The sequence below is a fragment of the Suncus etruscus genome, chromosome 6, assembly GCF_024139225.1.
Source record: "Suncus etruscus isolate mSunEtr1 chromosome 6, mSunEtr1.pri.cur, whole genome shotgun sequence".
Lineage (NCBI taxonomy): Eukaryota > Metazoa > Chordata > Mammalia > Eulipotyphla > Soricidae > Suncus > Suncus etruscus.
This window is the reverse complement of record NC_064853.1, coordinates 75,819,437-75,845,554: the sequence shown is the minus strand read 5'-3', so window position 1 is coordinate 75,845,554 and position 26,118 is coordinate 75,819,437. Positions and strand designations below refer to the sequence as shown.

The 26,118-nt window shown below is 36.2% G+C and overlaps 1 protein-coding gene across 1 annotated transcript in view; it reads left to right on the top strand.

Annotated features, from left to right (window-relative positions):
• Nucleotides 1–26,118, top strand: part of MACROD2 (mono-ADP ribosylhydrolase 2) — a 2,173,194-nt gene that overhangs the window by 1,461,074 nt on the left and 686,002 nt on the right. Inside the window, exon 8 of the mRNA XM_049774344.1 lies at nucleotides 18,046–18,119. Within this exon, the coding sequence (XP_049630301.1) occupies nucleotides 18,046–18,119 (74 nt within the window). The remainder of the gene's footprint in view (nucleotides 1–18,045; nucleotides 18,120–26,118) is intronic.

Genomic DNA, 26,118 nt, shown 5'->3' with positions numbered 1-26,118 from the left:
TAATATTCTATAGTATCCAAGTTCCTTTTCCATCTACTTCTGTGGATAAAGAGATTAGAAGATTTTTTTCAGACATAATTTGAGAATAAATTGCTACATAAGGTACACAATAAAATATCATAGCAATTGGAAAACATTCACTAGGATAGCTGAGAATTTTTAGAACTAACATTATGCATTTCCACGGAATTGTGCAAACTAATATAAAGCACTAAAGTTAGATACAAAATTTTTTCTTTGCGTAGGCCTTAGAACAAAACAATAAGATCCATACAAATAAAGTACAATTTAATCAGCAATACAAAGTCCGATGCAAATAGAGTCAAGAGATTTAACCTGAACCAAAGTTAAGATGCTGGAAGTTCTGAAAAACAGCTTCTTTTTTTGTTTGTCTTCAGCTGGTTTTGGATCCTCCATCTTCCCAATCTTCACCTTCTGTGTTAGGCTGCTAAGGTCGCCTGGGCTGGAATTTGGGTTGGGGGGAATCCACTCCTCAGCCTGCTACCAGTCCTTTTCCAAGGAGATTTCTTTCCGGCTTTTTTCCGATCAGTGACCTTTATTTGCTGATTAGGAGTCCATGGTCCTCGGAAAAGGCACTTCTGGCAGAGGAAAGATGGTAGATGGTGGCGTCTGGGATGCTGCCCAGAGTCTTCAACTCTTTCTCCTCACTGCCTGCATCTGTCTCACCTGAGGGGGCCTCTACCACCATAGGTGGTAGGCCTCCTGAGTGAGGTTGGGGGATGAATTGACAAAATTTATGTCGAATGGGAGCATATCTGCTATCTTTTACTGGCCTTCCACCAGGTCCTGATACATTAGCAGCTTTTGGTCCCCTCCCTCTTTTTCACATCAAACTCCAAAGTCTCCCCATCTCCAACGCTATACAAAAACTTTCTGAGATTGTTTCTCTTAATAGCTGTCTAGTGAACAAAGACATCTTCTTTGGTGTTATTTCTGTTGATAAATCTATAACCATTCTGAACAATGAACCATTTAATTGTACCCAGTATTTGGATTGCCAGCACTGGCAAAGCTGACTCAGTGCTGGGGCGCTGGCATTTCTCTGGTTGAGCCGTTTTCAGAGTCTGTAGAGACATCTGCAGAGATGGTTATTGGTTCAACATTCTTAGGAGATGGGAGTCTCTCTGGTTTACTGTTAGTAGTCAGTGAAAAATTATCAGCCCTGGGAAGACATTTAGATCTAGAACTCGTCACCACTGGGAAGTCTCTCTTCCCCTCTTGTGGCACGTATGCAGGAGAATCTCTAGGGAGCCTGGCATATACAGTCCATAGTAAGAAATGCAGATAGATGGACCAGAACAATGTGAAGCCATTCAGAACAGGAGCCATGTTCACCGATGTTCCAATGAAGGACACAGAATATTCAGTCCAGCTCGAAGGGGCTGTCATGGTGATAATCCACCAAACAGTCAAGTCACAGCACTCACTATCGCTGAGGTATTCTTCTTGGGTCCAGGGTTCAAGTCAGTCCAAGGTTTGGGCGCCAGTTGTAAAATCACTCCACATGCCTTATTTCCAAGCCCAGGTGAACAAGTCTGAATCAGGGTCACACAAGAAACAATCATGACCAGGCTGAGGGTGAAACATGTGTAGTCTTGCAGTCTTCTTCCTAGTGTGGAGCTCACTACCTGCCAGAACTCCCTTTTTAATTAAGTACAGAGGTCACTCTAGATGGGTCAGTAAACTCACCCAGGTTTACAAGTAAGACCATCTTTGTTTTGGGTGAAACCAAGTGGTAAACAAACAGATACAAAGAAACCAGGGATAAACTTTGTTTTAGGTAAATAAGGTATAACCCAAAAGGGTAATTGGAATAGCTTGTGTGAAATGGAGTTTTTTCAGGAGCCATTTCTCATATCATAATTGTAATTCTTTGGGAAAAAGATTATTTTTTTAAAAATACACGCATAAGTAGGCCTTGAAGCATGTATTTCAGAAGCTGATAGAGCTTACATATAGTGTAACCTGTGTCTCATAAAAATGAAGCTTATTCACACACACCTCCTCTGTTAAGCAGAGAAACTACAGCTTGAAAGGAAGTCTTCATGTCACCTTTTTTCTAATACATGACAACAAAAACAACTCCTGTCCAAGGATTTTGACTATAGGAGAATTTCTCTGGTACCATTTTTTTCAGGAACAGGTACAGTGAAAGAAAGGCATGGAGTGATTAAAATGATAAGAAATGGAGATATGTATTTTTCCTTTAGAATGTTTCAAAGGCCCTGCTTTTTTTAAATAAATTATCTTTATTTAAACACCGTGATTACAAATATAATTGTAGTTGTATGATTACAGTCATGTAAAGAAAACCCCCCTTCACCAGTGCAGGATTCCTACCACCAATTTCCCGGATCTACCTACTCCCCATCCCACCCACACCTGTACTCGAGACAGGCTTTCTTTTTCCCTCATTCATTCGCATTGTTATGATAGTTTTCAGTGTAGTTATTTCTCTAACTGCACTTATCACTCTATGTGGTGAACTACATGTCATGAGCTGCACCTACATGGGAAGATGGGGGGAAATAAGGGTTGAGACTGAGGCAGTAAAATATTAGAAATGAGATTTGTAGGGCAGTATCAAGGTCAAAATACAAGATGTATGTTCTGGATATATAAAATATATGCATACAATACTATCAATAGGAAAACAAGGAGAAAAAAATTCTAGTGACTGTCTCAACATAAACCAGTGCTAGAACGGCCCGCCCTCCTCCCAAAGTGCATTCCCATTAGTGTAGGGGGTGGTAGGGGGAAAGCCTGAGAACCACTAAGAGTCCACCTGAACCCACTTCTGGCCATCTGAGCTGGCACCCAGGGAAGGCCTGGAGTCAGGTGAAAAAGACAAGGATGACTGGGGGCCTGCCAAGCCTCCCAGCACTCCCCAGGCCAGGAAGAAGGGCTCCGGTATGGGGCCTCCCCAAACCCCATACCTGGCAAGAGCTGGTTTCCAGAATCAAGGAGGAAACTGGAAGCCAGATGTCTGCCTGCCTTCCTCCCCATGCACCCACCCTGGAATACAGAGGAAGGGGGGAAGCCTGAGAACCACTAAGAGTCCCCCTGAACCCACTTCTGGCCATCTGAGCTGGCACCCAGGGAAGGCCTGGAGTCAGGGGGAAAAAGACAAGGACGGTTGGGGGCTTGCCAAGCCTTCCAGCACTCCCCAAGCTAGAGAGAAGGGCTCCGGTATGGGGCTTCCCCAAACCCCATACCTGGCAAGAGCTGGTCTCCAGAATCAAAGAGGAAACAAGGCCCTGCTTTAAAATCAGTATGAGGTAGAATAAAAAGAACAATAACATAAGGGATCAGGATGGACTGTGGGGGGAAGATGTGATGCCACCATTCTATTGCAATGTTGAAAGCTGCATCTTTCTGAACAGTTTCTACAATTAAGGTATGGTTTTCTATCACATCTAACAGTAACACATTCCTGAGACACATTTCCTAAAATCCAAGTTGAAATGATAAAGAAGTAATGGTTCTTTCTTTCTTTCTTTTTTATTTATTTATTGTTTGTTTGTTTGTTTGTTTTTGTTTTGGGGCCACACCTGGCAGCACTCAGGGGTCACTCCTGGCTCCTGTCAGGCTTCAGGGACCATATGGGATGCCGGGATTTGAACCAATGACCTTCTGCATGAAAGGCAAATGCCTTACCTCCATGCTATCTCTCCGGCGATGGTTCTTTCTTAATATAGAAAAAGGTTGGAGTGTTTTCAGATTCCAAATGCATCTACACATCTTACCAAATGTTATACCAAATGGCACCAACCTATAGTAAAAAAACAGGAATGGTAAGATAAAGGTGAGCTTGGCTAAAGCCATATTGTTGAGAGAGTTTGATGGCACCACATTCCTTCCTTTCTGAGTCATGTGGCTTCCAAAGCTGCTGGGGTACAAGAAATACTGATGCTATTTTTTTGTTTTGCCAGTTCTTGTCATAAAAGCAAAGATTGTTAAATTCATTTTAGTTAGTGCCAAGGACCAACTCTGGATGAATGGGCCTGCAGCAGGAGCACCATTAGGATTAAGTAGACAAGACAGACATAAAAAAGAAAAACATCAAGCTAGGGATATCAAAGGCTCATGGACTGAGAGCCCTGATTATCTTCCATGTACAGTATTTAATGTTCAGGACCAGAAAGAAGAAGCAGGCACTAATAGACAACTACCTGTCTAATACTAATCAAACCTAAATATCAAAACGTTGTGCTGTCTCTCTGCATTGTCTGATTCTGGGAGAGATAGCAGGATATGATTATAGGACCCCCACTATTAAGGCTTTCCTTAAAGGTGCTGACATTCTTGTTATTAAACATTGAGAATTTATAGATCACCTTTTCTCCCATTTTCCCAGTCTATCAACTAATTCTCTAGCTGAACTTATTCATTATTTATTTATTTATTTATTTTTGGTTTTTCGGCCACACCCTTTTGATGCTCAGGGGTTACTCCTGGCTAAGTGCTCAGAAATTGCCCCAGGCTTGGGGGGACCATATGGGACGCCGGGGGATCGAACCGCGGTCATGATCTTTCCTTGGCTAGCGCTTGCAAGGCAGACACCTTAACTCTAGCGCCACCTCGCCAGCCCCTAAACTTATTTATTTCTTGGATGTGTTCATATCTGACCAGTTAGGAAGGCAAGTCCTGCAGAAAAGTTAAAGGGACCAAGCTGAGGTTTATGAAAGGAGGAAACACCTGTAACTAAATTTGGAAAAGATTATAGTTATCATCTAGTACCCCAGCTTTTGCCAGAGGACTCCCTGGTCCACATTCACGTTCTGCCATAAGGAGTATATGGCAGATAAGCTTCCATCAGCTGAGAAAGTTTAGAAAAGCCACATGCAGTTTTGGGAAGGTTGGATAGAGTGGACAGAGGAGACTTTCTGCTCAGTATCCAGAAATGAGCTCACTTTCATTGTCTTTCTGTATTTTGGAATATGGAATGGTACTGCCTCAGGACTAGAGTTCCTGATGGAAAGGTTTTGTGGTGGGTTTCATCTATTTCAAGGCTTTGTCTGGTTAAACAACATGCTAGTTTCTGGGTTTAGTCACAGGTGAAGGGAGTCAGGCAGAAGTAAGCTGAGGCTCTACTCCAGTTCTCTAACATGTGCTTTCACTCATGTATAAAATGTTAAAGATAATGCACAGCCCCAAGGGCCTAACTGGAGTGTGGGCTACCATCTGTGAAAGGCAGGGGTGCAGGGCTGCTGAGTAGAGCTTAGGTCTCCACCCCCTGCCTACTTAGAATGACCTGCAGTATCTTTGCTATATTGTCCATCAGGTATGAGATCAGGCTGTATCTATGAATGATGTTGAATTTTATTAAAACTTCTATGACACGGTCACACTATGCTGTGTATACCAGTTGGCAGTGTTTAATGTAAATTCAGATTAATCATCTTTGACCCTTTTCTTAATTCACTAAAGTCATTGCCTATTCACAGACCAATTAATCTTCATTCTTCTTGCCTACCTTTTTTTTTAATTGAAGCAACATTGCATTCTGCCATTCTATCAGTTGCAGGTGCACATATTTACAAAGTAACATCTGCATATGCTGCTTTAATAAGCAAAACATTAAAAAAAACTCATTTTCTCCTTCACCATGCAATTTATTCATTTTACCCTCTGCTCACTTTCTTTTAGCAAACACAAATTTATGCCCTCTTCCCATTATATTATTGTGGAGATTCAATGAGATCATACATGAACATACTAAGTAAAGTCATGTATACATTATGACCAGTCAATAAACTCTGACAACAATGGGAGTGACCATGGCAGTTAGCTGTTGGATTTAAATATAATGGGCTCAGATTTACCATGCCTAGATGTGCTGGCTTATATGACTATTACATATTCCCCATGTACAATACTGTTTTGATTTTAAAGGAGAGTTGCTCAAGTCTCCATATGTTCATTATTCCCTGTCAATACTAATTTATAATATATGGCTGCAATTTGTATGGGATAGAAAATACAACTAGAAATGTTTGGAGAAAGAGTATTATCAAGATAAGACAGACTTTTTTCAGGTTAATGAATGTTATTGAATTCTTTCAGAGCTTGGCTTCTCCCCAAAGCTGACTCAGAGGGAAGGGTCTGAGTGCAAGCAGTAATTTGAAAGATAATTTTAGGCAAAGGTGAGGGAAAAAGAGGAAGAGGGAAAAACAAGCTAATAAAGAGTGCATGACTGTGCAATTTGGCATCATGGACAGCTACAGCAGAAACTCCACAGTGCAACTGTTGGAAAACTGTTGGAAAACTAATGCAAGCACCGTGCTAACTCATCCTTGGCATGAGCTGAGGCTTTTTATCTATTGACTGTCATTAATCATTTACTGAAGAATGTCTGCCCTGATTCCCTGATTCTGGACCTGTCCCACATGCCTGCAGAGTGAGCTCTAGAGGCCGGGGTGTTTTCTTAGTGAAAAGGCTGCTGGCAGTGGTAATTCAAGCTGGTGTGCAGAAATGGCACCTACAACAAGGAACTCAATTTACCTGGGGGCGGCAGAGGCAAAGTCGGGGTGATCCTTGAGTGCAAAGTCAGTAGTAAGCCTTGAACATTGGGGGGTGTGACCCAAACAACTGAAACAAAACAAAACAAAAAAAGATTCCTCTAAAGCAGGGCCACAAAATGTACGGAGGGCCATTTGCGGCCGCGGGCCGCGCGTTTGAGACCACACTGTGTGCCTATGTAAGACACAGCCCTGCTTGAAAACAACAGCTAAGATACCAACATTACTGAGAAAGGACTATTGAGTCACATCATGGGGACTCAGGTACTACTCTTGGCTTTTTCCTAATGGTGCTCTGAGGACCGTGGATAGGGAAGATAGATCTCAAACCCAATCTACCTGCATGGAAAGCCTGTGCAAAACCCATTGAGCTAGCTCTCTGGCCTCTACCCTGCTATCTTAAAAGCAGATCACCAGACTGTAGAGGCGTGACTCTCACTTTAGCAGTAGCCTGTGTGCCCTTTAGGAAGCCAATGACATCCTTCTCAGCATTCCATTACTATGCTCACAGCAGTCACAGAGGCGATGTCACTCTTCTTCCTTCATCTGTTTCATCTTCTGTGCAACTTAGCCTTTAGCCTGAATTGTCTGAGTAGCTGCTCTAGCAATTGCTTAACGGTGAAACTCCTTCAGCTCATTTCTCTCAAGTAATTTGATTTCATCGAGCTATCAGAATTGCTTTTATGGGTTGGAAAGAGGCCTAGGGTGAGGGAATTGACAAAACCTTTTTGTGATTATAAAACAGAAATGGGGCTGGAGAGATAGAGTGCAGGGGTTTAACGCATTTGCCTTGCCTGTGGCATCTGGCCCTCTGTCACCATATATAATCTCCCATGGTCCCCCAGGAATGTACCCTGAACAATGCTGGGTATGCTCCAAAATATATTAAACAAATATCTTATATATGTATATGCTTATATGAGTATTAATGCTTTATACTTCCTGATGCCTCTCACACTATCCACCTGTATTCTTCTGCATCTTCTTTTACCCATGAGGAATGCATGCATATATGCATATACTTGTCCACTACTCTTCAAATAAAACAATGAGGAAGCTTTCAGAGAAAACATCACACATGTCACACATTTTTGCTACTTTATTTAAATACCATGGTTACAAGGTTGATCATAATATAGTTGTTTTTTTTCCACAGATACAAAGTGGCTCATGTTTTAATTTTAGTCATACAATATCAAACACTCTTCACCATTTCCCATCACCAATATCTTCAGTTTCCATCCTGCCTGCCTCTGTAGCATACATTTCCCCCTCCCCCAACTTTTCTTTTCTTCTCTCTTTTTTCTTTTAGACACTGTGGTTTGCAGTATTGTTATTGAGGGGTATCATATTTATCATTTTATCTCCTTTCAGCACCTAATTCTTGTCTACAGTGATCATTTCCAGCTATCATTGTCATAGTAGTGGTCTCTTCTCTGCCCTAATTGTATACCCCAACACAATTTTTAGTTTCAATTTGATATTTTTGTTGTGCTGTTGATTGAACCCAAAATCTTACTCATGCATCACAAACATCTTTTTGTTTTTTTTTCTTCCAAAAAACTATAATGTTCACATACCTTTCTTTACCACAAAAAGTGTTTTGCAAAGATGATAACATATGTGACTAGATAAATAGTCAAGCAAAAACAATTTGGCATTAATAGTTAATTTTTATTATAAACTTCAACTGATGCCATCATTTCAGTAAATCTACCATTTCAATAAACATTTATATGTAAGGTAGAAAGAGATAATCACAGATGTTAAAGGATTAATATTTAGTGGCAGTATGATAATTTTATTTTACTTCGCATTTGTTTGTGAAAAATTTTGACATCATCATGCCTTTCTCAATAAAGACTAGATAGAGAAGGAAGACTCAAAATTCATTGTGAAATTCATGTGCACAGTTCATGGGTGTTTGATTTTTTTTTATTTTTAGATTTTTGGGCCATACCCGATGGTGTTCAGGGTGCTCAAGGATTACTCCTGGCTCTACAGTCAGAAATTGTTCCTGGTTTGGGGAACCATATGGGATGCCAGGAATTAAACCCATGTCTGTCCTGGGTCAGCTGTATGCAAAGCAAATGCCCTACCGTTGTGATACCTGTCCAAGGGTGTTTGATGTATTTAGCCAGTATCTCATTATTTGATATTTTTACCAGTATCTAATATAATTTAATTTTATACTTAATATAATTTAATATTGTATCAATATTTAGTTGTGATATTTTCAGCAATTTATTGTCAATTAAGTGATGAATGTCACTCTGAGTAGAGCTTTGTATTGCAATTACTTTCTGAATAGCATGCAGCGTATACAATCACTTTTGAGTCCATAATACATATGTGTCTAGTGTTTTACCAAAGCTTAGGATAAGGGCCATAAGGGCTTGGGTGACAGTATCAGTGAATATTTTTTGAGGTAGAAGACACTGCAGAAGGAATTATTTATTTGAAAAAGAAAATTATCCACTATATAAACATTTGTTCACAGATTTGTAAGTTATGTTTATATAATGATTTCCAGAGTACTTAAAAAATGAAACTCTTATAAATCAGCCCTGTTAAAGTAGATGAATCTTTATAACTAGATTAGATACGAATGCGTGGGGGGAAAAGAAGAGACAGAGAGACCCTAGAAAGCTGTAAATGTTATATGAAACCCATTTTTATAATCTCTGGTATTGTCTTTTTAATATTTTGAGCTCAGAGTAAACCTCCTAATTTATTTTATGCCTCTTTGTGAGAGGTATATAATCTAAAGCTATAAGCATAACTTCATTTCAAAGTTATAAATAAAAGTCCCCAAAAGGGGAAAAATAAGTCAGATCTATATTTTGTATGATATGCAGGAATATTAGATAACATAATTAATGATAATAGAATGGAAATAAAATTAACTTCTACATGTATGTCTTTTTTTGGCAAAGATAAAGATACTAGGGGAATTATTAATAATAGTTAAGTAGGGGTAGGGATCATGGAGGGCATATTTCTATGAAAAGTGAACTTCAAATTCCTTCCAACTGTGATGGAAAATAGTCTTGATTTGAACAATTTCAACAAATATATAGCTGAGTGGCAGAATACAAATTTTATTGATTCTTCAATGCTAAGTTTTCTTATAGTTTGATTAAAAAGAAAATATCAACTAATAGTTGAGATAAAAGAAAATGAGTTATTTGATATGCTATAGATCAAAATCTTTGCACATACAATATTTGCATTTGTTGCATTTTTTCAGATTTTTGTTTAATTCTTCATATGTTTTGCTTATAGTATGTTTTCTCTTGGCTTAATTGTCTTATATGGCAGGAAAAAATCTAAGCAAATCATAATATGTACCTGATTTAGCTATAAAAGTTATCAATTAGACTATCTACTTTTGATGGCTTTAAATCTGGTAAAGAAATAGGATCTAGAGAACTAGAACAAATGGGTAACTGCATACATGCATATTTGAGGCTTAAGTTTGATCCCAGTTGTGCATGGTCTGCCTTAGTAATGCTAGATGGGGGTGGAGCTGAAACCAAGTATTCAGGCATATGACAGTCAAATGAAGCATCACTAGGAGCAAATCATGAATTACAGCTCAAAAATGCCCGATGATCCTCAAAAGAAAATGAAATACTTAAATTAATATATACATTTTATATACTTCTGGTGGGGAATGCAAACTGATACAATTTCTTCGGAAAACTCTGACAGAATCTTCCAGGACTAAACATCTACATAACCTGAGGATGAGTAGTACCATATCCTAGGTATCAATAAAAACATGTGGTAATGTTCATCAAAAGATAGGTATGAGAATATCCTGGTAGTCTTATTCACATCTACAGTCATCCTTCATTAATAACAACCGGCTGTCCATCAGCAATGGACAATGTTGAACCATTCAAAGGATGGAATATAATACTGTGATGAAAATAAATTAGCTACTTCTGTATATCATAAAATGAATGAATCAGACAAACCAAATAATTAAAAAATATGAAGAGTGCCATTGTATATCCATATGTATAAAATGTAAAATAAAAAAGATGAAAGTAAGTTATAATATATAAGAAGGAAAATATTGACTCAGATCAAAGTAGTGAATAGGAATTTAGGAATGTTTTTATTTGATATGAGTAACAACATAATTTATTTGATATAAATAACAGAAATAAGTAATATTACATATGTAATGAGTAATTGCATATGATTAGTAAGTTTAGCAAAATATTAAACAAGGGGGGCCGGGAAGGTGGCGCTAGAGATAAGGTGTCTGCCTTGTAAGCGCTACCAAGGAACGGACCGCGGTTCGATCCCCCGGCGTCCCATATGGTCCCCCAAGCCAGGGGCAATTTCTGAGCACATAGCCAGGAGTAACCCCTGAGCGTCAAACGGGTGTGGCCCAAAAACCAAAAAAAAAAAATTAAACAAGGGTAATTAAAAATAGATTATGTTGTAAAAGTTTGTAACATTTACAAAATAAATTGACTTGATTAATTTTTTTATCATATTAAAAATCTCAGCTATGGAATACCTACAGTTGCAGATTCTCTGTGCTCCTGAGCAAATACATATATACACACACAAATCTCTGTATGTTTCATCCTAATTTATTAATGGCTTCTTCAGTATCACTGACCCTCATACTGGGAAGAGATTTTCAACATCATGAAGTTAATGTTGTCTGCTACTTTTTCTCTCCATGATCATATTGCTTTGGTGAATAAAAGTCCCTGAGTGACTGAAATATAGTTGTGACCTCATGAGGCTAGCTTTACTGCTATCAGGACTCCAATCTATTTTTATGGGAGGTACACCCAGAAATGATCGGGAATTACTCCTGAATGCACTCAAGAATTGCTCCTGATAGGTTCAGGGGAACATATAGGATGGACAGGTTCAAGCTCAGGTCAACCCAGGGCAAGTGAATGTCATAGCAGCTATACTATCTCTCTAGCCTCAGAACTGGTGCTTAAAACTACCATTTTCTATGCATTGGTATTTCTTGTAACTTTTTGAAATTTGGAGTTAAATACACAAAGAATTATGGTGATGTTACTTATTTTGAACATCATACCTTGGATATTCAATTAAAGCATATTCATTTGAAGAATATTTGTCATCATATTTCACTCCTTTTTAATTAAAAGACATCATCACACATAAAGCAATATATTCGTCTATGAACTAACTTCTCAATAGTTTCCCTCAGAGATAAAATATGGTAATGCTACCATATTAGTCTGCATTTACAATTTCTGCTAATCCAATAATAATTTACCCTTCCAATAATAAAGGTTCAATTACCCCACTTTTTTACTCAGCCTTTTCCTGCTTTCAATACAAAGATTAACAAGTTCAAAAATCATTCATTGATGCAACACCTTTACTGATTATTGTCTATGAGTCAGTGTAGCTTTGAGGATACAATGGCAAGTAAATATAAATGTGACGTCTATTCAGTTAAGGCTTTTACTCTATTAAGATTACTCGCCAAACAGTTTTATATATATATATATATATATATATATATATATATATATATATATATATATATATATATACAAGCAAAGATGCAAATATGATATTGCTGCATAGGAAAAGCAGAGGGTGTAATGAAATTATAAAACAAGATGCCATTATTGTTACAGAAACATTTCCTGGAGAAATGATTACTGAGTATAGAACAAATAAAAGTCAAAATAAGTGAGACAAAGTGTCATTGAGAGAGGAAACAGCATAGTCTTGTACTTATGGCACAAAGATAAAGGGGAACATACCATACTCAAAACATAGGAAAAAAAGACCAGTATCACTAGCACAAAGAGAGTAAAGGATGTCATAGATGAGCTAAGTGCTAGCCAAGGAAGGACCGTGGTTTGATCCCCCAGCATTCCATATGATCCCTCCAACCCAGGGGCAATTTCTGAGAACTTAGCCAGGAGTAACCCCTGAACATCAAACAGGTGTGGCTGAAAAACCAAAAAAAAAAAAAAAAAAAAAGAAATAGATAGATATCATGCAATGAAGAAATGAACGTTAACATTAATTTGGGGAAGGATTTGGGAAGAGAATAGGCTTCAAATGCTTATAAATCACATCCTTTGGAAAATAGTTGAATTAAATCACCAAAAAAGACCCTGGAAATTCTAAAGTATTTGTGAGAAAGTGCTTGAAAAGCAATTGTGAGGAGACTCAAGTAGTGTATAGGGATGTAGGCTATTGCCCCTGCATGTGACTATCTCTCGTTTAATACTCCACAACATGCATTATCCTCTGAGCTCTGGCAGGAATGATTCTTGAGAACAAATCCAGGAGTAATATACAAGTAACATCTTGTATGGCTCCACAAAAGGAACAAAAATAAAAAATAGTTTTGGAGTGGAAATGTTATATTAAAATCTAGAGTAGGATCTAGAGGGACAGTGGAGAGGATGTTAAATTTTTAAAGAAGCAATACCCAAATAAAGATGACAATGAGATACCATTTTACACCAGTGAGAATAGCACATATTAAAAAATATTAGAAACAATCAATTTTGCTAGGGATCTCATGAAAAAGGAATTCTCATCCAGTGCTGGTGGGAATGCTGTCTGGTTCAACCCCTGTGGAAAATAGTTTGGAGGGTTTTCAGTAAACTCAGAATTGAGCTTGAATATGTATGACCCAGTAATTCTACTTTTGAGTATCTTTCCCCAGGACAGAAAAATATTCATTCAAAAGAATATATGAGCACCACTTAGAACTTAATACAATAGCTTAGATTTGAAATCAATATATATGTCCAACAACAAATGAGTGAATCACTTCAGATGCACTACATATATACAATGGAATAGTACATAGCTCTGCAAGAAGGAATGCAATATTTCAAATGGGGTTTTCTAAAACAATCTTGTACCCAGAGTACAGTGAGGAGAAAGAAAGTGGATGGGGAGAAAAGCAGATGTGAAATAATGGAAGACTGGGACCAGGGGGTACAGTGATATTGGTGGTATCAAGGAAGGAGAAAAATAAATATTCAAACCATGAAGTCTACAACATTGCAATCATGAGACCCCAATTTTAACAACTTAACTTAAAAATCTACCCCTTGAAATTTTCCTATACATGGATGGACATAGAAACTATTATTCCGAGTGAAATGAGTCAGAGGGAAAGAGGTACATACAGAATAGTCTCACTTACATGTGGGATTTAAGAAAAATATAAGATATTATGGTAATAATGCCCAGGGACAATAAAGATGAGGTTTGAAAGGACTAGTCCATGATATGAAGCTTACCACAAAAATTGGTGAGTGCAAATAGAGAAATGGCTGCATCAACAACTATCATGATAATGGTAGTGAGTGAGAGAAATAGAATGTCAGTCTTGAAAACAGAAAGGGACTGGGGAAGGAAAGAGATGGAGGGATTTTGTGGTGGGAATGTTGTAATGGTGAAGTTTTTTTTTATTATATAACTAAAACCCAACTACAAACATGTTTGTATGCATAGTGCTTAAATAAATCTATTAAATAAAAAAATTGATATACAAAAAATTAAAAAAAAAGCTGCCTCTTATGATGGCAGGCTTGGGGAGAGAGGTATGGGATGAACTCTGCGAACATTGCAGGAAGGAGGTTGACCATAGTTGTGGGTTAGTGCTGAAACATTGTCTAAAGCTCAACTATGAATAACTTGGTAAATCACAGTATTCTAAATAAAAGAGAAATGCATTTTTAAAAATAATAAAAAGAAGCATCATCAAGAATCTGGCAGCCAGGTGTGGAGTGGGTCATCATTTTAAATGTTGAAATCACTCAAGGTTATGGCCAGTTCTGAAATAGAGTTGAAAACCATCACTTGGTGCCTGAGGCTTTCATAAATGAAGGAAGGTGACCAAGAGGTCACAAGTGACAGACTACTGCTTGTAGTTGCTATGGTTCTTAAGAAGCTGTATAATTTCTCTGTGAGAAATTCCATTATTTAAAGGTTAATGCTGATGGCCATTACAGCTGAACATGATTATAGTATTTATTAGCAGTATATAGCCCTATAATTTTATGATTTAAATACTTCTTCAAGATACCCAAAGGTAAGAGGAAAAAAAGTCTTAAGAATAAAATAAGCAAAAATGTGCACAAGGGGATAAGCCTAGAAAGACCCTTTCAGGTGAGTAAATGCTCAGTGAAGATGCTGACATCCATTGCACTATACTTGGGTGTCAACAAAGGCTGCTGTTTAAATGGGTCAGGTAGTGTCACTGTGATTCTGTGTTAGGAAGAATTAATTTGAAGTAGTTGAACTGAAAATAATGGAGGAAGAAAGACCAAAGAAATCACAGCTATGTGTTAACTTCAATCACCAGGGATTATGCTGCTCAGACCCCAATAATCTTAATAATAATGAAATGCTAGAGATTGTATAGAGTATGTCAGAAAATAATATATTTGAGACTCAGTTATCAGAACTGGAAAATTTTAATTTGTGTTTTTGGACCACACTCAGCATTGCTTATGGCTAACTCCTGGTTCTACATTCAGAGGTCATTCCTGGTGGACTTGGGAGAAAACATGAGATGCTAGAGATTGAACCAGGTTTGGCTGCATGCTAAGCAAGCTCCCTACTCACTGCACTATGTTTCAGGTTCCCTGAACTAGAAATTTTCAACGTTAAAACACAGCAGTGTTTCAAAGAGACACAAACCATAGAAATAGTAGGCAAGTCAGGAAAGAGATTTTTTTAAAGGAACATTTTTGTTTCAGCGCACAGAGAAGGAAATATTCAGATGTTTGAAATGTGGATGTTAAATTCTGAAAAAGGTGAATGTTAAACTCATTGAAGAAGCATTCTGTGAACCCTTGGTCACAAATGCTCAGTCTTCACTTTTTCTTTTTCTTTGCAGCCCATGGGACTTGAGTTTTTTTTTTTTCTTCCTATATTTGCCTCTCACCCTTTTCAATAATTCCTTGCTGCTCACAGATTACTTCTTAGGATATTGTCTCCTTAGCTCCTCACTTTATGATTCCTCTTCCCAAACTTCCCTTTCTGTTTCATTCTTTTCATGTGTCCCCACATCCTTAAGGCATTGTTTGCTCTATTATGGTCCCTCTTTTATCTTTCTGGCTCAGTAATAATTTGTTTTTAAAATTTACCTTAATTAGATAATTAGTTTATAGTTTTAAAATGTATTTTTTTATTTTGAGGCATATACTTAAGGAAAATGAATGACATGTTACAATTCAAAATTAATTTCTTTTTTTTTATTTAAACACCTTGATTACATACATGATTGTGTTTGGGTTTCAGTCATAAAAGGAACACCACCCATCACCAGTGCAACATTCCCATCACCCATGTCCCAAATCTCCCTCCTCCCCACCCGACCCCTGCCTGTACTCTAAACAGGCTCTGCATTTCAAAATTAATTTCTAATCTCAAATGGAGTAAAAATATGCTAGAACTTGCACAGATTTTTCATATGACTCTTGCTCAAACGTCCCATGAGAGTGATCAAGCAGATTTGGTCCTTTTTGTGCCTGCTTTTCTAATGTATTTTTGACCATAAAAATCAAATCAGAAAAGCAATATTTAATCATGAAAATATAGATGCAGATTTTTCTTGCTTGCTTAACTCTGTTATACATTGTCTCTAAAAACTATTGAAATTTAAACCACTAAGATAAGCTTTTAGAATATGTATTTTCTTCTAAATATAGCTTCATTTCAGTCTAAAAATTGTTCTGTTTCAGACACATCAATAACTTAGTTTTGTTTTTGTGGGATTGGACTGATATTACCCTCCCAAGCAGCACTCAGAATAATAGGGTCTACTATAAACCAATTGGCTAGAACAGTTCTATACTAAGCTGCTGGTAATGCTTGGAGCCATTGGGGCTGGGGATATTAGGGTTACCCATAGTGATAAGGGGTATTTTGTGAGTCTCTGAAACAAAAGTTGATCTTGAGGCTCTAATGCCTGAGATATCTTCCAGGCCTTTGTTTATGTTTCTTCATTCTGTATTTGGCTCAAGAAATGAGTAAGGAGAAAGAAGTAAGGGAGTTGAGTGTAGGATGTTGGGAATGACATCCATTAAATAATGGATGTTTCTATAAAAGGAGTTGGGGAGGTCAGGCAAGTAGGAGGCGATGTGAAAGAATGCAGTTGTGGAATATCCAGTGGAGGGGAATCTGCAAATACAGAGACAGAAGTAGATTTATAGTTGACAATGGTTGGGACCTTTGGGATTGACTGTTAATGTATAGTTTCTTTGGGAGATGATAAAATGTCCTGGACTCAGTCAGAATGGTTGCATAAAATTATGACCATATTTTTAAACCCATAGAATTATATACTTTAATAAAATGAGGAAGAAAGAAAGAAAATCCAGGAGAAAAGGATGTTAAAACATAGGAAACAAGTCAAACATGTCTAATACTAGATAAGATCAATACTGATTAAAAGGATTTAGGATTTGGTGATTAGGGAGTCAGAGATGAACTGAAATAGAACATCAACAAAATAGTTCCATTCATCTCTTCCTCTCTCTGTAAACATATCACTTGAGATTGTTTCTTCACATAGTTTTATCTCTTTGGCAGAAAGTGTGATGATTCTGCAAACTCAAGCATGTGGTTTACATAAACTAAAGTGACATTCCTGATGAGTTTTACAAATTCTGAGTATATCTACTTAGGCTCAATGGAACTTAGTCTGAGATTTAATTTTCCTGCCATTCTAAAATCAACTCCACATTACACAGTTCAGTCAGTTCATGTTGTCTTAATCTCAAATATCATTTTGGAGATCCTAAATGACACAGGCATGACCTTCTTTGAATTTTGATATGAGTTTCTGTGGTGTGGGTATTTGCAAGTTACTTCCTCTGCCTATGTCAGCTCCCTGATGGAATACCTGTGGCCTTGTGACTTTGAATCAACCATATGTTTTCTCTAAGTGGTATTTACTTGATTTATAAATTAAGGATTATAAATCTTAATGTGAACTTCTCTCATAAGTAAATGTGAAAATTATGTGAAAACTCAAGCAAATGTGTTTGTGTGTATATATTAGATCTATATATTTAATTGATATCATCATAGAATAAAAAACAAATTATTTGAATATTTTTCAATCTTGTTTGGTATAAGAACACCTTTAGGGGCCAGAAAGATAGCATGGAGGTAGGGCATTTGCCTTGCATGCAGAAGGATGGTGATTGGAATCCTGGCATCTCCTATGGTCCCCCGAGCCTGCCAACAGCGATTTCTGAGCATAGAGCCAGAAGTAACCCCTGAGTGCTGCCAGGTGTGATCCAAAAAGCAAATAAAAAGCACCTTCTTTATTTCATATACATAGGATCAAAGACTTTAAGTGATATTAATTAATGTGTGCCTTAACTAGTACAACTGATTGAGTTAACAGTGTTTGAATAAAGAAAATGTAGTAGCATTCCATGGTTGACTTTTCTGTTATATTTTGTTATTAATTTGTTTATTACTGCTTTTCTCTTAGGTTTCCCAAATGAGCCTGCTGCTGTCATTGCTCTCAGTACCATTAAAGAATGGCTGGCCAAGAATCATCAGGAGGTAGGGAGAACAGCACAATTAGTGAATACTAAAGATGGTGTGATTTGATCTTCATTTCAGAGAGCAGATAAATCTGCTCCCTAAAAATCAAATAGACATTGCCATTAAGTCATAAATAGCTAACCATGCTTCATTTCGGTTACATGGATAATTAAATAGTTTTTATATAATTAGTTAACTCAAGGGAATATATTGATGGATTTTGGTGATGAATATGGACAAAGGGATATAATCAAAGTAGCCATGATGTTCTTTAAATATTTAATTTATGTAATATATATTTATTATGCATAATTTAGAGTAGGACACAGTTCATTAATATTCAGGTATTATCATATGCTATTTATGTAAAGAGGTAAATTATTTTGTTCACAAGGGATTCATGGTGCACAATATTGTTTTTGCAGCCTAAACTCATTCTTAAAGTGTGGGATTGTGGTCGACTTGAATAGTTAATAGCAAAACTGTAATTGCCGAGATTTTTAAAAAGCAAAACTAATCATCAAATTACACTGTCCCACCTATTTGCCTAGCAAATAGATTCCATAGTTATGTTTAAGTTTGAACAGAAAAATTTATCAAGTAAGTAACAATAACAAAAAACCCCAATAGTGAGATATTATAAAGATTCAGATTTCAGAATATGGCAGTTTACATATTATAAGAGCATATAATATTACATATTATAACTTGCTTCATACAGTGCTTACTCTTCTCATTTTTTTCTCTGAGTTTTGTTTCCTTAAGTATCTCTGTATTAGAAAAAAAAACATATACTCTAATATAGGCTATGAATTTAGCTTTATCCTTGTTTAAAAATGTAAACTGTATCAGCATGCTATGGAAGTTTTCCCAGCTCTTAGTGTTGGTGTGTGTTTGTGTGTGTGTGTGTGTGTATTGTAAATTGAAATCACGTTCTTACACATACAATGCAAATGCTCTAGGGTTGAGCTGCATTGTGCTCAGCTCTTTATACTCAAATGTTTAAAGAAATTGCAATGTCATTTTCTGCTAATTACTACATGTTTGACATTTCTCAAGTAGACATATAAACATCATTAATGTCCACATTTAAAAATCAGATAGACAAACATGGGTTTCAGTGCTTCATATTTTGTTTCTTCTTACTTTAAAAAGAATGTGAACAGTAACTTCTATTAGTAAGATACCAATAGTAATCTCAGAGAAGAATAAAAATGAAAATAGCCAATCTACAAGGCATGTATTTTTGATAAATCATGTTACCATTATATACCCTTCTCAAATATCTTGAGTAGATATTGCTACCCATATCAGCATCTAAAATTCAAAGGTTACACATTTAATAGTCACAGAGCAGTGTTTCCTATTGACTTGCCATTTCTCCTTGGAATGATTCTGAGGGCAAGGAAATATCAGCCCACGGTAGAATGATACCTTCAATATACTTCTTTATCATAATAAATTCTCATTCATTTGGTTTTGCTAAAATTTTGTCATGAGTAGAAGTTGCTAATTGATTTATTATGTTCATGCAAATCCATCATTCCCATTAAAATAATCCAAGGTTTTTCTCCACTGATAAAAGTGGGTATTGTGTTTTCCTGGTAGGTGATAAAAGTGCATATAATTTTTCAAATGGTCAAAAAGGTGATAAAATGTAAATGTAATAATTTATTTACTGATTATTGCTTAATTTTACCTAGTGATTGTCTTTAATCTACTGTCTTTCAACATGATCATTACAATGACCTGTTTGCAAATTTGTTTCTTCCTTTAGCCCAGGCTTTCTTATTATTTGGTCCCCTGGTTATCATGCTGTGATCACTTATGTGATTTTTTTTTACCTGTTCAGTTTCTTGAAATAGGAGGGCTCAAAGATTTCCATAAGAGTCATGGTTGGGAAATTCTGTACTCATTAGCTACTCAAAAATTGATGAGACATAGAACCTTTTTAATTTGGAGTTTCCACATGATTGGTTGTGCTCGGACTTTATCTTTTTGTGTCTATACTTTTGGTTATATACTACCTTCCTCTTTTTCACTCTTTTAAAAAAAATTCTTGTAGAAAAATTAAGTAAATCAAACTAAGCAAAACAACTCCAACTCTTGTATTGCCATTGAAACTTTAAGTGTATCTTGAACAGATTCTCTTTAAAAAAGCCTTCAGGTAAATGTACATTGCATTTATTTTTATTTTATTTATTTATTTTACTATTTTGAAAGCAAGTAAATGTAGAGTAGGAGAGTTGATACAGGGGTTAGGACACTTGCTTTGCCTGACACAGGTTCCTGGCACCACATATGGTCAGCTAAGTACCACCAAGTTCTTGCTTTTGTTTTGTTTTGTTTTATCATAAAAGTAAAAGCAAGTAAATATTAAAAATTAATATAAAATATATGTACAAACTTATTTTACATTGATTCACCGGTTCATTGTAGCATTATTTTGACATCCTGATTATTTGAACTATTTACCAGTCTGTTTACTCATTTGCTGATTATTTACTGACTCCTGCTACAGTCACCAGTTTTCTAAAAACAGGGCACAGAATCCTGACAATAAATATTTTCCTTATGGTGTTTAGTCTAGGAAAAGAGAAACACAAATCAAACAAAGACACAAGTTCAAAATGTACTTTGCAAAGTAAAACAGGGTATTCGGTAGGGACACAAAGAGTTAGTACAGCAAGGACATATGCTTCATATGTAGCCACCTGAGCAAGAGCCAGGAGTAATCCATGAGCATTGCTATGTATGGTTTAGCCCTCCCTCTCACCACCTGACAAATAAAAAGCAGTAGATTTGGTTAGTGAGTTATTTGATGTTTGGTGATATGGAGGTCACACTGAGGAAATTGCTGAGACCAAAGTTTGTATGACAAGGGAGAGAAAAGTTCAAGTCACATAGAGGACTCAGGAAATTCCTACAGAGAAAACAGCAAGAGAAAAAACAGAGGGGAGAACAAGGATATTGTTTTCAGGTAACATTATAGAAACAGTGTGTTTGGAGCAAGGAGATCAAAGAATGACTAAAGACAAATATGAACAAATCAGCAGGGGTCTCATAAACCAATAGTATTTTGGTTTCTGAGAGTTTGGAAGAGTACTTTAAAACAATTCCCTTTAAAAAAAAAGTTTCAATGCTATTTGGAAAATGAATTAAAGCTGTCAGAGAAGAGAAAGAAAATTTATCAATAAGCTCTTACACTAAATTCAGGCTAAATGATGATGCTTCTTTGGAGTAGAGTCTTAGGGGAAGAGGAAGTAATGGTATAAAGTTTGAAATATAAACCAAATCTGGTTTCCTTTTGATGTATAAGCCAAACCAAAGGTTGGACAATAAAGCTAACATGATTTGGGAATTATTATCAGCAAGAATATATGCTGCAGGTACAATAACCTCCCAAACATTAATGTGAAAAAAAGCTAAGATTTACTTTTTGCTTAAAGTTTTTATTTTTAATTTCTTGAGCCAATTGAGGACTGTAGATTCAAGAAAAATGGAGGTCTACCAATTCTCTACCACCTGAATATCAACTATCACATGACTTGAAAAGAAGAATAATCAAGTTATATCTCTAAAATGCTTTTACAAAAGAATTTTTCACAAAACATCTCTCACATTTCTTTGTACAGAGGGCTACACCCAGGGAATAAAGAAATGGTGATCCTCATATGTCTGAAATAGAGTCAACTACAAATCAGTGGCTATCACAGCAGTAAATCAGAGGTTGTCTGTGAGGAAATGGATAAACTAAATAGCAAATTGGTTTATGACCTGAGTCCTGGATAAATTTTTGTGCATTTCTGAGAAGTTGGTAAATGAGTATACTTGTAATAAAAGCTTTCCCTTTATGAAAAAAAGTTTCATAAAATTTGAGGTGATTATAGGTATGTAATAAGGTTTGAAACAGAGAGTCAGATACTTGTTCTAAAAGTTTAGAAAAGAAGTTTGGAAGAAAATATAATGAATCTGATTACATGATTACATTGAACTTAGTTTGGGTATTAATTTGAGATGGTTTGCAAATTTCGAAAATACACTCAAGCTAGTTTATCTGAAAAAAGATATCAATATCAAGATATCAATACACTAAAAAATACCTTGGAATTCAAGGTCTGAAAATAAAGTAAGATCTTGTGAGCAATCAAAAGTAATTTCAAACAAATCCAACAAGAAAAAGAGTTTATTTTCCTGTAATTTTAGCTTTGCTTTCTTAGAGTCGCTTATGTCTTTAATTCATTATTATTCTTTTTTAACACCATATCTTCTCTGCTCTTTACCTGGTTAGCAAGAACCTTTCATGATTGTGTCAGCTTATTCATTGCTCAGTCAACACTGCTTCAAGCAAAACTTCTGTTATCTCTGTAGAAAAGGACCCTTGAATATTTTGTTTTTTTTTTAAATATGTACTACATAAAATGTGCAAGGCAAGCAATTTACCCTCTTTGCCATCTCTTCAGCCCCTACTAATATTGTCATGCTTCCATAAGTAGTCTTACTTCTCTTTGATAATTATATTATATCATAGGGCATAACTTTATAATTTTTCTTCATCATATTGTTCATTCATAATCCAATTAGAAAGTGAGTAAAATGCAGAAATGTGAAAAATTTACATTTTGCTCTTTTAACTTACTATCTGATTTAATATAATCATGAAAAACCTTTTGATTTGAACTATGGAGGTGGTTGGGTATTACCTATATCTACTAATAAGGTTATTCCTGATTCTGTCCACAGGAATAACTCCTGACAGTGCTCTGATTACTCTATGCAAACACAGGGATCAAATAGGGATATCTGTATTAAAGACAAGTACCTTGCTCCTGTACTATCTAACCAGTTTAAACATTATTTTTAAAATAAACAATAGTAATTTTACTTGATTTAGTTACATAAATTACCTCCAACTTGTGACTAGATATTTATATATCCAAAGATACCTTCTAGGAGAACTTGGTGCCAATGGAAAGAACTAGGAGAAAATATCTTCCATCACTTACTATATACTTGTTTAGTGATCTATGCCTGTGGTGGGAGGGTGATATTCCTACCAAAAATTTAGGGGAACTAAAAAACAGAGTGAGGGAAACAATTGACTGTCTAGACCATTTGACTCTGTCTGCAGTGACTCTGTTGGGACAGATGAAATGGTGAGTTAATAAAAAAGAAAGGAGGTGTCCTCAAAAGAATATAACTGGAACACAAAAAGTGAATTATCTTAACCTAAAAATTATAATAGCAGCTGATTAAAATATTGAAGCCTTAATTAGAATATTTACTACTAAGCATTGAACAATTACTTTGAGGAAACCACTAGATGAATTATCTCACAACACAGAACAAAAAATATAAAAAATGAATCATGACCAAAGTGATAAATTTTCAACATGAAGTAGGCAAGAGATGAAGATTTCCCACCGGTATTTTCAGCTGAATGAAGAATTAAGATTTTTTGACTTTAGGTCAACAATAGTGAATATCAGAGTTGGCTTTAAAAAAAATTGATAGCACATGGCATGTTAACCTTTTCTATTTTTCCCAAGTAGAACTTTTTTTGCAGAAACCTGTAAGCAGAGCAAGGGGCTGCTATGGGAATGAGCAGCGGAAATGAGGCCCAGACATAACTTTGGGTAGCTGTTCTGCATTATCATCTGTAGTTTCATGCATTCCTAATTTTTTGTGCAATCTAAAAATATCTTTCCTTTTAAACTAGTGATTCTCCCACTGTGCCAGTCTGTGGTGCCCTTTCATATCTGGAAGGTAGCCTGAAACTTGTTTGCACAATGCCTGATCTATTGTTTTACCACTGGGACACACTCATATGGCATTTGTCTATTGGTCTCTGGGGCAATGTAAATATTTGTATTTTTTCCCTGAGAAAACTGAGGAACAGGATGCTTTAATCCCTCTAAACTAAAAGAGTCTGATGGGTAAGAGATAGTTCTCTCTGGTGAAGGGCAATTGAGTGATATTAAATCTCCCAGAGGATCCCTATTCTGCAGTACTGAGCACTTACTAAAGTTAGCAGTAAGGCAACTAGCTGAAGATTCTAAGATGGAAAATACATGGATTTCCAGGGAACTTATAAGCATGGAAACCCTAAAGTACTAACAAGACTCGGTTGTAGCATGACACTAGGAGGCTGAATGAGAGTTATACCTGCTGCATAAAAGAAGTTGCAGTTCCTGAGACTAAACCATAACAGCATCTCTACTACAAAATCCATTTAATTCAGTGTTAAGCTGAAGGTGCAAGTTTTCTTTTAGTGCCAGTGGAGTTTGGACATCTTCTTAAAGATAAAATTAGTTTTAGAACAAAATTAAGAAGATCAAGTAGCTGAGACTTAACATTCTAAACAACAGTAGAAGATCGCATTGCCCAAAAATGGTTTCATTATGATGCATTCTCATGAACATTTTTGTATTTTCCCTACATACTGATGGCCCCTTTCTCCACAGCAGACAGATCTTTCTTTTAGGGTGGGAGCAATTTAGGGAGAACACCTTCATTCAATATTTCCATCTCCTTTTCAGACCCTTAGCTTACTTAATTGCAGGCAGGAATCTGAACTCTGTTTTCCAAACCAAAATCCATTTAATTCAGTGTTAAGCTGAAGGTGCAAGTTTTCTTTTAGTGCCAGTGGAGTTTGGACATCTTCTTAAAGATAAAATTAGTTTTAGAACAAAACTAAGAAGATCAAGTAGCTGAGACTTAACATTCTAAACAAGCTTATTTAGAATAAGTCTCAGCTACTTGATCTACTTGTCATTTCAAATGGTTTCTCTGCACCTTTTGAAGGAAATACAACTAGAATGCTGACTTCTTGCACCTCCACAGTGTGGCTTCAGTTTGGCTGAGCTTGACAAGGTGAGGTAGTTGCCTTTCTAGGACAAAGTTGTTCACTCAGTAACTTGTTGGGTGCCAAGGCCTTGGATTATGCAATAAAACCTCAAGAACAACTGATGGTAGTTAAAGAAAAAAAACTAGTTTTGTGTTTATTTAGATTCTGCAATAGAAGATACTGGTTTTCATTCATGGAAAGGAGTTACCTGTCACCATCTTCGCATTCTAACATTCAGACATACAATCCACACAGTACTGAAAAAAATAAAAGTGAATATAGTCCTCTATACCTGAAATTAGAATAATCTGGTGAAAAAAATTATTCTATATTCCCACCAAATCACATGCTGTTTTTGTCCTATATTAGCAAGCCCAGGGTCCTTCCTACCTGTTTCTCATGGTGTACCACAAAGAAACCATTACGGTGTACCACATTTTACCTTCACTATCAGACATGCACTTCCCTGTTCTTAGGATAACTCTTTTTTTTTTTTAAATTTTTATTGTGACCAAAGTGCATTACAAATCTTTCACTGCATCATTTATGGTACATAGTGACAATGAATGAGGGGCATTCCCACCACCAGTGCTGTCCTCCCTCCGCCCCTGTTCCCAGTATGCATCCCATATTTCCCTCCTTTACCCCCCAGAATGCAACTGGTCTCCACTTTACAGCTTGTTATAGATTGAGCATCCATTCCACCGTCATTGGAGATAAAAAGGATAAGAAAAAAGGGAGAAAAAAATTGAACATATACAGTGTTAAAAAAATGTTTGTTGCTTTTATTTCAGAATCACATTACAGTGCACACACACAAAAAGGAAAAAAGAATAATGGGTCTGCTTCATGTCACTGACATCAAACACTTATGGTTTTTGAGGTTCTCAAAAGGGCAACTTAAATGAAACATGAAATAAGGCCTGCATTTCTGATGGAAAAATTATATCCCTTACCCTAAGCTTTAATGCCTGTGGATTATTATTTACAGAAACATAAAACACAAAATGCACCATCTTTCAATTCTATTCAAAACAGGGGTGTGGTTAACATGTATAAACAATTTAAGTGCTCAGTGTTCTCTCTGAGGAATATCTTTTGATATATAAAATACCATTTGCATATCTATGCTACCATTAATTATTTGTGTATGAATGTGTGAAATATAAG